The sequence below is a fragment of the Nyctereutes procyonoides genome, unplaced genomic scaffold, assembly GCF_905146905.1.
Source record: "Nyctereutes procyonoides isolate TBG_1078 unplaced genomic scaffold, NYPRO_anot_genome, whole genome shotgun sequence".
Classification (NCBI taxonomy): domain Eukaryota; kingdom Metazoa; phylum Chordata; class Mammalia; order Carnivora; family Canidae; genus Nyctereutes; species Nyctereutes procyonoides.
The window spans coordinates 4,465,558-4,478,884 of NW_026575045.1; the positions used below are offsets into that span (position 1 = coordinate 4,465,558).

General features: G+C 38.2%; 1 protein-coding gene across 1 annotated transcript in view; it reads right to left on the reverse strand.

The window, feature by feature from the left end:
- The window catches only part of MAP3K5 (mitogen-activated protein kinase kinase kinase 5), a 198,864-nt gene that overhangs the window by 44,529 nt on the left and 141,008 nt on the right, over positions 1 to 13,327 (reverse strand). Inside the window, 2 exon segments of the mRNA XM_055324629.1 lie at positions 258 to 385; positions 4,963 to 5,096. Of these exon segments, the coding sequence (XP_055180604.1) occupies positions 258 to 385; positions 4,963 to 5,096 (262 nt within the window).

Sequence of the window (13,327 nt, forward strand, 5' to 3'; positions counted from 1 at the left end):
TTGTTTTTATGAATGAATAATATTCCATTGTGCATATAAAACACATCTTTAAATGGATAAACACATCCATTGATCCAATGGTGGACACTTAGGTTGTTTCCATTTCTTGACTATTGCAAATAATGCTGCAATGAAGACCTAATTTGTCTTTTAACTTAGATTAATTAAGACCTGTAAACTTGTAAATCCCATGCAATTGTGCTCCTCTTTAAACCATAAAAACTTATACTTTTTAAAGAAAGAAAAATATCTTTTACCTCCTGGGACCTGCTCCATGAAGATTTTGATGAAACCATTCTCACTGAAAGAGCCCAGATACTGGACAATATTTTTGTGCTTCAGATGCTTATGCAATGCTATTTCTTCATGTAGAGGCTGAGAGTATCTAAAAGACATACAAATGTTGATAAGCAATTATGTAGCCAGATTTTAGTGTATAAATGTAAGCAATACAAATTGAAAATATCAGCTAAATATATGCCCCTACAGAAAGTAAAATATGATTATCTAAAGCATTTGTTTCTTGTCACATAAATTTTGTGAAGTTGAAGTGGTAGTGATAAGAGTAGGGAAATGTGTCAGGCATTGATCCAAACCTATTGTATATATTAACTCACTTCTCACAATAACCCCAAGAGAAGTTACTTTTAAGATCCCCATTTTACAGATGAGGAAATTGACTCACCAAGAGGATGACTAACCTTCCTAGATCTTAAAGCTAGTAAGTGACTGAGTTAAGATATTAGTCCAGGAAAACTGAATGCATCCACATAGCTCACTGTCTATATTAACACAACTTTCTATTCTGCTGGCCCCATAACATAACTACTATTCCAGAAGACTCTTGCCCAGGAGGATAAAGATTGCAAATCACTTTCATTTTCATTCCAGAACTTACTGAAATGCCCAGCAACTCTTCTGTAGAAAACTAAGTCTCTTTGAGCTCCTCACAAATCTTCATCTTTCTGGGTTCATCGGTTCTATTATATCATAATTTTTTTTTACCCATTTCTACCCATGCCTCCATGCTGAAAGACCAGCATTAAGCCAAACTTTAAAATCCCACACTTGATATATGTTGTTTCATCAGATTATACAATGAAAGTGTTTTATATTTTTGGAACAGACTGAACAACCCTTTTGATGAATATCTGAAGTACTGTACAGCTTCTCGATTCTTAGCAATCTTGAATATTAATATTATATTACATACTAAATATGATTCTTGTATAGCTATCTATAGTAGGGTTTTGGAGACTCAAAACTATTCCCTAATTTTTTTTCTGTTGCACAATTTAGGTTATAGGCATGAAAAGCACTCACCACTAGAATATAAACTATAAACCTGATGCCTCATTATTTGCTTCGGTGCTAGATACAACAGATGCTTAGATTTCACAATGGCAAATTCATACAAACAGAATGGATTTTTTTGAATGCCAATAACAAATGCTAGAATTGGTTAGTATTGGATAATACTATTTTAATGAAGCTTTTCAAGATAAGCTACAAAGCTAAAGCAATTAGCAGGTTACAAAAATCCAAAATCATTTAATTTAAGCAAACTTTTATAATCTGTAAAATATTACTCAGAATGCTGCCCAAAAACAACGAAAAATTAACTTGTATTTTAGATCATTTACTCATTTTATTTTTCTTTAGAACTGCTCTAGGAACTATAAGGGTAGATATTAAACTGAAAACCTTAACAGGATATCAGTTAGAGACAACTCCATTTTGGTAACTAACTGAGGCAGCACAAGAAATACCAGTATATAGTGTTACCAGTAGGATATTTAGGTTATGATTCTCAGGACATTTGCAAGTTACTTTTTCCATAGAGTTTAAAATACTTTATTAACACTAGTTAGTAAGATTGCTCTTGATATGCATGAAATAAATTAATAGCAAATACTGAGTCTATTCTACAGCTTTAGGACATCAAGATGACTAAATAATCTGAAGCAAGTGATTAATCCAGTTTATGACGAGTTGGAGGGCTTCTACCTCCTAACCCTCTACTGAAAATCAATTATGAATGTTTAAATGTAAGATCCTAGAAAAGGAAATATGCCACACTCCTGCCCCCTCCTTTATGTAACCAAAGAATAGCTTAAAAGTTATAATAGTCTGGATTCATCTTAGGTAAGAATAAGAACTTTTCCCCAATATGAAATTGATTAGTAACACTCAGAAATTCTAAGTGAAAGGATAAGTGCCAAGCACTGAATAAGCATGAAATTCCAATTTGTTCAAGTCAATAAGCAACACTTATCTCTGTGAATTATAAGAAAATCTTCTTCTCAATGAGCTGACAATGGAAAGAAGAAATGGTACAAATAATCAGTTACTTATATATATTTAGTTTTGAAAAATTATTAATCCATATGTGTTTCCAGAGTACCTTCTCTGAGTCAAATTCCCACTACATGCATCCTAACCAGTGGTCTCCAGCCTTGGCTGGACATTTCATCTCCTGAAAGGATTTTTTAAAAACTAACTTGTGCCTATGACCCATCCCAGAATTTGGGGAGGTAAGGCATGAGCATCAGTATTTTTTAAAGTTCCCCTGTTGGCTCTAATACGCAGCGGGGTAGAGAATAACTGATCTAAATAAATAGTCCAGCTGTGTATAGAACGTTAGAGGAGGAAGCCAACCTGAGATTAACTAGTTGAGACAGATCGTGAATCCAACGCCACTTCTCTCCCACATCTACTCCGATTCTCTTTAAACAAAGTGTTTTTAAAGTGTGAAGGAAACACAGAAGCCACTGTTTTTGTTGCTATGATGCTTCATTCCAGATGGCCATGGGTAGTCTATGCTGTATCATGCATTATTCACACGCATCCTATTACCTTAGCAATTGTCCTTCCTAACTGCTATCTTTTCACACATAACATGAAAACCTCTCCAGGGCATATAGAAGAAAATAACTTTGTGTATTGTATCAGACAATAACACGACAGACTTCACTTCTTCTTTATAGGTAACAAGGAGACACCTGGCGCCAGCTGTTCAAGAGAAACACCTGTCATGCAAGTGTTTTCAAACAACCCACATTCTGCCAGATACACCCCTACAGAACAGTACCTTTGTTGGTGTTGGTGTGCTTTGTGTACACACAATGGCAGTTGAATAAACTTAAGTTACAAAGGTGATTTTAAAAGTGGTCAGCTTCCAACTACCTACTTAAATTCATCTGCTGCCGGGAGAGGAAGGGATGTTTTTAAACATAGGTGGGTTTGCTGCTGTAATTTGATACTAATTAAGCCCTTAAATTTTCTATTGTTTCAAAATCTATTCCACGAATATGTTAAGAATCTATAAGAACATTTAAGAAAGTTTTTTAATATTACAAAGTGGCAGAGGAGAGGGAGAGAATCTCAGATACCCAGTGCGGAGCCCTACGTGGGGCTCAATCTCACGACCCTAAGATCATGACCTGAGATGAAATCAAGAGCTGGATGCTTAACCAACTGAGTCACTTGGGTGCCCCAGTTTTGGAAGTTTCTATGGACATAGTCTCAAGCTCATCAAGAGAACCATGTCCTGCCCACAAAAGTCTTCTTCATTTCATTTGTTAGTGTTTTTGATCTCCAGCATTCTAGATTCTTAGGATTTCCATCTCTACTTACACTCCTTTTGTTTATGTATACTTTCTACTTTACCCATGAGAGCCTTTAGCATATTAAAATTGTTCTAAATTCCTAGTCTGATAATTCCAACAACCCTGCCACATCTGAATCTGGATCTGACGCTTGCTCTGTCTCTACAAACTCGGTTTTTGCCTTTTGGTACGCTTTGCAATTTTTGGTGAAAGTTAGGCATGATGTATTAGGTAGAAGGAACTCCAGGAGGGGAAGAATTCCACAGTCTTATGCTTAGGTCTCAGTCTCTTTGAGGGCCTGTGCCACTGGGCTTGGAGCTTCACAGATGCTTTGAGTCTCCCTTCTCCCCCATCCCCTGCTGCCCTCAGCTGGGATAGGATGGCAACAGTGAACAGGAGTTGGGTATTTCCTTTCCTGCAGGCTGGTTAGGCTCTGATAATACCCTCTTAGGTTAGGCCCTGATAAAAATAGTCTCTCTGAGGTCAGGCCTTGTTAGGAAGAGCAGAGCTGTGGTGTATTTCAAAATAGTTACCTTCCCCCTTTCCCCTGCCGAAAGCACAAGGGGATTTTTCTTCAATATCGCTGTGAGGGTCTGGTAGGGCTACTGGAGGCAAAATTCACAAAAGTGTGCACACCCGCCATGACTATCTCTCCAAATTTGGGGGCAGTGGCTTGGCCTGCAACCTCACTTCTTCAATGGATCCAAGAAGAGCTGTTGATGTCTTTGTTTGGTCAGCTTCCCATTTGTTAAGATGGAGGGATGACTTCTAAGCTCCTTAGGTACAAAACTGGACACTGGAACCTGTGGTTCAAATACCACTTCTTGATCCAGCTTACTTCCCATCTATCCATCTAATAAATCAACCATCCTTTGACATAACTGAGCTCTACACACCCAGGCCACTGTCTTTTCTACTCTTTAGAAGTCCTGTCCTTGTCACCTCTGAGAGGTCATCCTTCTCCACCAGAGGGTTGTGCCTGAATCAATGACTGATGCAGCAGCTAAACCTTAGAGGGGCTGATTAAGACACTGGTCTTTTCAGACAGAGTTTCATTAATTAGAATATCAGCAAAACATTGTCTAGAATGCCATACACAACCCCCAAATACCTGGAAAACAGCTTTTATTTTTTTTATTTTTATTTTTTTTAGTTATTTATGATAGTCACAGAGAGAGAGAGAGAGAGAGGCAGAGACACAGGCAGAGGGAGAAGCAGGCTCCATGCACCGGGAGCCTGACATGGGATTCGATCCCGGGTCTCCAGGATGGCGCCCTGGGCCAAAGGCAGGTGCTAAACCGCTGCGCCACCCAGGGATCCCGAAAACAGCTTTTATTAGCCACAATTACTGTACCTGCTATCTCTCTCTGGGATTTCCTTTATAGCGATTCTGACTTGGTTGCTCAGGTCTCGGCCTGCGTAGACGATCCCATAAGTGCCTTTCCCTAGAACGACTCTGTCACCATTCTCATCATATTCATAGTCATACTACAAAGGAAAAAAAGGAGGAACAGAAGATTGAAACATTAGTTGCATTCTACATTTTAAACATCAACTTTTTCCAAGAGCATTTTCCCTAATTTTATCAAACTCCTTTAACAAGCAAAACAAAGTGATGAAGCTCTGAGCAGCAGCTTCAAGAGCCAAAAACTGGACACTCTCAACATAAAGCAAATAATCTGTTCATGTTTTCACAATTGTTACAAACATAGTAGGGACTATGTATTTAAATCCAGAAAAGTGCTTCTTCCAGAGCCCACTTGGATTCTTTTGTCCACTAAATCCTATTTTTCACAGATCCTGGAAATGAGTATGCTTAGCAATAATGTCTACCAGTATCTATTACATCTAATTGATCTTTCTTTTGTTTCTAAGCTTTTGATACTGTCCAAGTACTTCATACACTGCCAAGAGAATAAACACTGACAGAAAGGCTTTGGTAAGAAGAAAATTTTCGAGGCCTTCTGCATTGAAAATGATAAAATAAGTATTATTCTTCCTTTACCCTCAATTATCAAAAAAACATTGGTCATTTTCATTGAAAATGAAAAATAGTATTGTTAATTCATTCTACTGTTTTTTGTTTCTATATCATTTATTTCTGATCTTGTCTTTATTATAATTTCCCTTCTGCTGGCTTTAGTCTTTATTTGCTGCTCCTTTCAGTGTAAGGTTAGGGTGTATATTTGAGATTTTTCTTGCTTTTTGAGGAGACCTGTACTGCAATATACTTCCTTCTTAGAACAAAACTGGAGGCAGCACAATTCCAGATTGTAAGCTATCTAAACAAAGTTATAATCATCAAGACAGTATGGTACTGGCACAGAAACAGACACATAGATCAATGGAACAGACTAGAGAAACCAGGAATGGACCATAAACTACATAGTCAACTAATCTTCAACAGAGCAGGAAAGACTATCCAGTGGGAGAAAGACAGTCTCTTCAACTAATGGTATGGGGAAAACTGGACAGCCATAAGCAGAAGAATGAAATTGAACCATTTTCTTACATCATACACAAAAAATCAAAATGAATGAAAGACCTAGATATGAAATAGGAAACCATCAAAATCCTAGAGGAGAACATAGGCAGAAATCTCTTTGACCTCAGTGGGAGCAACCTCTTACTAGACATGTCACCAGAGGCAAGGAAAACAAAAACAAAAATGAACTATTGGGACTTCCTCAAGATTAAAGGCTTCTGCACCACAAAGGAAACAATCAACAAAACTGTAAGGCAGCTTATGGAATGGGAGAAGGTATTTGCAAATATCTGATATAGGGTTTGTACCGAAAATCTATAAAGAACTTCTCAAACTCAATGTCCCAAAAAACAAATAATTCATTTAGGAAATGGGCAGAAGACATGAATAGACATTTTTCCAAAGAAGACATCCAGATGGCTAAAAGACACATGAAAAGATACTCGACATCACTCATCATCAGGGAAATGCAAATCAAAACTACAATGAGGGGATGCCTGGGTGGCTCAGTGGGTGAACGTCTGCCATCAGCTTGGGACGTGATCCCAGGGTCCTGGGATCAAGTCTTGCATCAGGTTCCCCATGGGAGCCTGCTTCTCCCTCTGCCTGTGTCTCTGTCTCTCTCATGAATAAATAAATAAAAACCTTTAAAAAAAAAACTACAATGAGATATCACCTTACATCTGTCAGAATGGCTAAAATTAACAACGCAAGAAACAATAGGTACTGGTGAGGATGTGGAGAAAGAGGAACCCTCTGCCCTGTTGGTAGGAATGCAAACTGGTGTGACCACTCTGGACAACAGTAAGGAGGTACCTCAACAGTTAAAAATAAAGCTACTCTACAATCGAGCAATTTACCCAAAGGATACAGAAATACAGATTCGAAGGTATACATGTACCATGATGTTTATAGCAGCATTAACAACAGCAGCTAACTATGGACATAATCCAAATGTCCATTGACTGATGAACACATAAAGTGGTGGTGTGTATTTATTGGTGTGTGTGTGTCTGTGTATGTATATATGATCTCACTCATATGTGGAATTTAAGAAAGAAAACGATGAACATATGGGAAAGGGGAGGTAAGTAAAGAAGAGGGAAGCAGACAAACTGAAGGTTGATGGAAGGACGTGGGTGGGAGATGGGCTAGATGGGTGACAGGCATTAAAGAGGGCACTTGTGATGAGCACTGGGTGTTGTATGTGTGACGAACCACTGAATTCTACTCCTGAAACTAATATTGCTCTGTATATTAACTAATATTTAAATTAAAAAATGAAAAATAGGAGAAACATTTTATCTTTGATGTATAAGGAAAAATCTACAGCCCTAAAACCCAAGCCTGATCAAGCATCCAATATGGAAAGCCAATGAAAATAAAAAGGGTTTAAAGAATATTTGGTAGAGACTTTCTGAGACGTGGAGGAGTCATCCAAAAATGCCTATTTTTTGGTCTCAGACTAAAACTACCAAATTTGTTCATCAGATATTTGTGTGTTTGTGTGCGCGTGTGTGTGCGCGTGTGTGTGTCTTATCTGGTTTTGGTATCAGGGTAATGCTTGCCTCATAGAATGAATTGGAAGCTTTCTTTCCTTCTCTCTTTCTCTCTCTCGGGAATAGTTTGAGAATAGGTATTACCTTCTCCTTCTCTTTAAATGTTTGGCAGAATTCACCTGTGAAAATATCTGGTCCTGGACTTTAGTTTTTTGAGAGTTTTTGATTACTAATTCAATGTCATTGCTAGTAATTAGCCTGTTTAAAATGTCTATTTCTTCCTGATTCAGTTTTCAAAGGTTTTATGTTTCTAGAAACTTATTCATTTCTCTAAGGTTGTCCAATTTGTTGGCATATAATTTTTCATAACATTCTCTTATAATCAATCCTTTGTATTTCTGTGGTGTCAGTTATTTCTCCTTCATTTCTGATTTTATTTATTGGACTCCTCTCTGTTTTTTTTTTTTTTTTAATGAGTCTGGCTAAAGGCTTATCAATTTTGTTGATCTTTTCAAAGAACCAGCTCCTGGTTTCATGATGTATTCTATTGGGTTTTCTTTTTTTAAGTCTCTATTTCATTTATTTCTGCTCTATTTATTATTTCCTCTTTATACTGGCTTTGGGCTTTATTTGTTCTTTTTTTTCCCCTAATTCCTTGAAGAGTAAGTTTAGGTTGTTTATTTGAGATATTCTTGCTTGTTGAGGTAGGTCTGGATTACTGTATCTTCCTTCTCAGAATAACTTTTGCTGCATCCCCAAAGATTTTGGACTATTGTATTTTCATTTTTATTTGTCTCCATGCATTTTTAAAATTTCCTCTTTGACTGACCCATTCATTGTTCAGTGGTGTATTATTTAGCCTCCATGTATTTGTGTTCTTTCTAGATTTTTTTCATGTAATTTATTTCTAGCTTCATACCATTGTGGTCAGAAAAGATGCATGATAAGATTTTAATCTTTATTTTATTGAGGCTTGTTTTGTGGCCTAATGTGATCTATTCTGGAGAACATTCTATGTGCACTCCAATAAATGTATTCTGTTCTTTTTGGATGGAATGGTCTAAGTATGTGTTAGGTCCATTTGGTCCAATGTCTCATGCAAAGCCACGGTTTCCTTGTTGATTTTGTCTAGATGATCTATCCATTGATGTAAGTGGGGAGTTAAATTTCCCTACTATTATTGTATTACTCTCAATTTCTTCCTTTATGTCTGTTAATAATTGCTTTATGTATTTAGGTGCTCCAGTGTTGGGTACATAACTATTTGCAACTTTATATCCTCTGGTTGGATTGTTCTCTTTATCATTATGTAGTGTCCTCTTTTGTCTCAGTCGTCTGTTTTCGTCTATTTTGCTCGAGATAAATATTGCTATCCCAGCTTTCTTTTTTGTTTCAATTTGCAAGGTAAATGTTCTTCTGTCCTCTCATTTTCAACCTTCAGGTGTCTTTAGGTCTGAAGTGAATCTCTGGTAGGCAGCACATAGATGGGTCTTGCTTTTGTTTATTTATTTTTTAATCTGGTCACCCTATGTCTCTTGATTGGAGTATTTATTTATTTATTTATTTATTTATTTATTTATTTATTTATTTTAAGATTTTTATTTATTTATTCATGAGACACAGAAATGGAGAGCAAGAGACATAGGTAGAGGGAGAAGCAGACTCCATGCAGGGAGCCCGATATGGGACTTGATCTCAGAAATCCAGGATCATGCCCTGAGCCGAAGGCAGACGCGCTCAACCACTGAGCCACCCAGGAGTCCCATGGAGTATTTAGTCCATATACATTCAGAGTAGTTATTGAGGCATGGAATTATTACCATTTTATTATTTGTTTTATGGTTGTTTTTGTAGTTCTCTGTTCCTTTCTTCTTTTGCTCTCTTCCCCTGTTTGATGGCTTTCTTTAATGATATGCTTGGATTCCTTTCTCTTTATCATTTGGGTACCTATTGCAGGTTTTTGATTTGTCGTTGCCACTGGGTTCATATATACATCTTATGTACACAGCAATCTGTATTATCCAAGAAAACAGAAAGTGGGTTCTGGTACTGGCAATATAGTGGACTTGGTATTTGGAAAGCTTCTTGCTAAAAACACCCATTTTTTGTGATGTTAGAGGAATGCCTGGATGGCTCAGTGGTTGAGAGTCTGCCTTTGGCTCAGGTCGTGATCCCAGGTCTCAGAATCAAATCCTGTATCGGGCTCCCTGCAGGGAGCCTGCTTCTCCCTCTGCCTATGTCTCTCCTCTCTCTCTCTCTGTCTCATGAATAAATAAATAAAATCTTTAAAAAATATACATATACCTTTTTTTTAAAGAGGGACTGAGAAAGAGAGAGAGAGAGAGAGCATGAATGGCAGGGGAGGGGCACAGGAAGAGGGAGAGAGAGAATCTTAAGCAGGCTCCACTCTGAGTGAGGAGCCTGATGCAGAGCTCGATCTCACGACCCTGATATCATGACCCGAGCTGAAATCAAGAGTCGGAAACCCGACTGAGCCACCCAGGAATCCCAAAATAGACACACTTTTAAATGCCTAGCAGGGGGGATCCCTGGGTGGCGCAGCAGTTTAGCGCCTGCCTTTGGCCCAGGGCGCGATCCTGGAGACCCGGGATCGAGTCCCACGTCGGGCTCCCGGTGCATGGAGCCTGCTTCTCCCTCTGCCTGTGTCTCTGCCTCTCTCTCTCTCTGTGTGTGTGTGACTATAATGAATAAATAAAAATTAAAAAAAAATAAATAAATGCCTAGCAGGGCTTACAAAAAAGTAAAGAAAACCGCCAGGAGCTAGAAATAAAGAGAAAGAGGACCATTTGAGGGGTAATCATAACTGAAGACCCCAAGGGGTGGGGATGAGGGCTGGGCCTTCAAACTTGTTAATCTTGGGCAGGAGTTGTCAAGTGCTTTCTCTAAAGCTCCAGATATTGAATAATTTCAGATTTGGAGGCCAATATGATCTCTGTGGCAACTACTCAACTCTGCCATTATAGCACGAGAACAACTCAGTCAATAAATAAACATATGGGCATGGTTTTGTTCCAATAAAACTTCATTTACTAACGGTAGTAGAAGGCTGTATTTGGTTTTTGGGCTATGGTTTGTTAACCCCTTATCTGGTACTTTGGTCTTAATGCCCATGAAGGGATAGGAAATGGGGCCTCGTGTCTATAGTAGGTGAAGAGCTGGGCCCTTGAAGGACTGTAACTTGATGAAAGGGCAGATTAGAAGAAAGCCCATTGTACTGCAAAACAAAAATAGAGCTCATCTGTCTTAAAATGAGCTCTGGGTGGACAAAAATAATACTTTCTGAATACTCTGAATACTTTCAATAATTTCAGTACTACTCTCATGCTGGTTTAGTTCAAATTTACTTTTATCATGATACCCATAATTGGTCTTGAGCCTGGGACATCCTTGGGGTGCTAGCAGAAACAAAGCAAAAACATTTTAAAGGGAGACTCCCTTAATCTGGGCTACGCAGGATTCTTACTCATAATACGTCACTGAAATTGAGCTCACTACACATAATTTTAAAACATATAAGGAAACAATTCACCACCAGTGAGTTAGCAGATCTGACAAATATCAATCTCAAACTTCATAAAATAGAAGAATAAAAACTTTAAAATAAGTACACTTAACATAAAGCTATAAAATAAGAAATCAAAGAGCAGGAGAAAAGGACAAGACATTCTAAGAAAGGCCAAGCAGATATGAGACAGAACTGAACATTAACTATCTGGAAACTGAGCCCTAAGTAGGAAAAATAAAACTAAACTCACAGGCAGACATGGTATAGGGAAATTACAAAATGAAAAGCAAACAGAAGATCAAAAAGGAAATAGGCATAAAAAGGACAAACTACCTAGAAAGGTAGTAATTAGATCACTTTGCAAACTCTCCAGGGTACACACACACTTGACTTGAGGGACCATTGCCAAGGAGGATGAGGAAAATAAGGTTTTGTCATTACCGGCTTCAGTTTGTTTCCAATGGGTTTCCAAACATTGATAGAAGGCAATTAGTTGTACTCCCCTGGGGAAAACTATGCCCGATACCAAGCCAGGACTGGGTGAGTACTGACCTCCCTATCATGCGTGGACCCTTCCCTGGCTAAGGACAGACGCCAAGCTCTAGAAGGGACGCATCTTACCTTCACGTTGGCAACACCGTACCCAGTGTACACAAAAGAGTACTCCTGTTCTAGATGTCTAATGCAAGGCTGAAGACTGTCCTAGTTCAGAGCAGAACATCAGGCACATTTTCAGGGTGAAAAAATAAAAAGCAGGAATCATTTAGCAATTTCCTCAGACTGGAAGATAAAATTGGGCTCCAGCAAAGAGATAGTAAAAATGGTTAAACAAAATTCTACCAGAAAGAGCCTAAGACTCCACAGCCAAATCCGATGGCCCAGACTTCATTCATCATGTTGTGCCACACATGCTGGAAATCTACCAGCCAAGACCCAGGACAGCAGGAGGCAGGGCAGGGACCATCACCAAAGGAGCTCATCTTTGCTAGAAACCTACACACTTAACCTGCTACTACCACCACCTTACATTATTATAATGTTTTATAATTTCAAAGAAAAAAAATCAACTGTCCATAACCTATCTCATTTGACAGTCACAATAAGCCTGTGTCATAGTAGGGAAGGTCTATGATTAGCTTCAATTTACAAATGATCAGAAATATATTTTGCAGTCAAACAAACGAGAGCTGTGGTTTATACCCAGCTCATGATTCCTGATTTATGTTCCTACCACTACCAATGTTGTAGGAATATTCTTACTTCTGTTTCCAAAAAGGTATTACAGTTTGTCATCAATATTCACTGAACATTCATTCTCTTACTCAAACAGATATCTGGTAGACATCTGGTGGCCATCTTCGACTCCATTCTTTCCTTTCTCTAACTCCCCATAACAAATTGATTGCCAAATGCTATCAGGTGTATCTGCTCTTGCCTCGAATCAGGTCTTCCATGCTTTTTTTTTTCTGTACTAATTCTACAGACTCTTAATTGGCTTTCCTGTTCCCTCCTCTCTTGTGCCCTGTTCCCTTATCCACTCTTAGGACAGCAGTGAATTTTCCAAAGTCCAAACTTCCAAAGTGAGTTGTCCATATTTGTACCACTGTCTCTGCTTTATTAAAAGGTTTCTCTTTACTTTCAGAATCAAAGCCAAACTCCTTAGCATGGCATAAATGCCCTGAAGCTTCTTTTATTGCTTCTGTGTCCAACCTTCTCTTTCATCAATCTCCTCCCACATCTCTCAGTGAGATTTCCAAGATCCTTCATGCTATGCTGTTCCATATGCTGTGTTTCCTACCTAGGTAAACCAAGCCCTAGGAGCTTTCCTGAAAATCCACCTGACCCTCAAGAGCTGGGTTACTTTCTGGTCTGATGTGCTTCCAAGGCTTTCTGCCCTCTTCTCTTGCTCAGCCTGCATCCTAGTCTGAACGCTGAGCTTTGTGAGAGCTAGGATTTATCTTTAATTGCTCTACCCCTAGTCTTGGCAGTATCTAGTTTGCAGATGCTCAGTAATTATTTGCTTAACTGATTAATCAGGATACAGAAAATTTGATGAGAACCATTTTTTTTTAAAAAAGTAAACCAGGTGCCAAAAATAACACTGAAAGTCAGCATTAGTTTATTTTTGGTTTAAAGGAGTTTTGCCACAGGGATATATATATATATATATATATATATATATATATATATATATATATAGTGTGGGGAA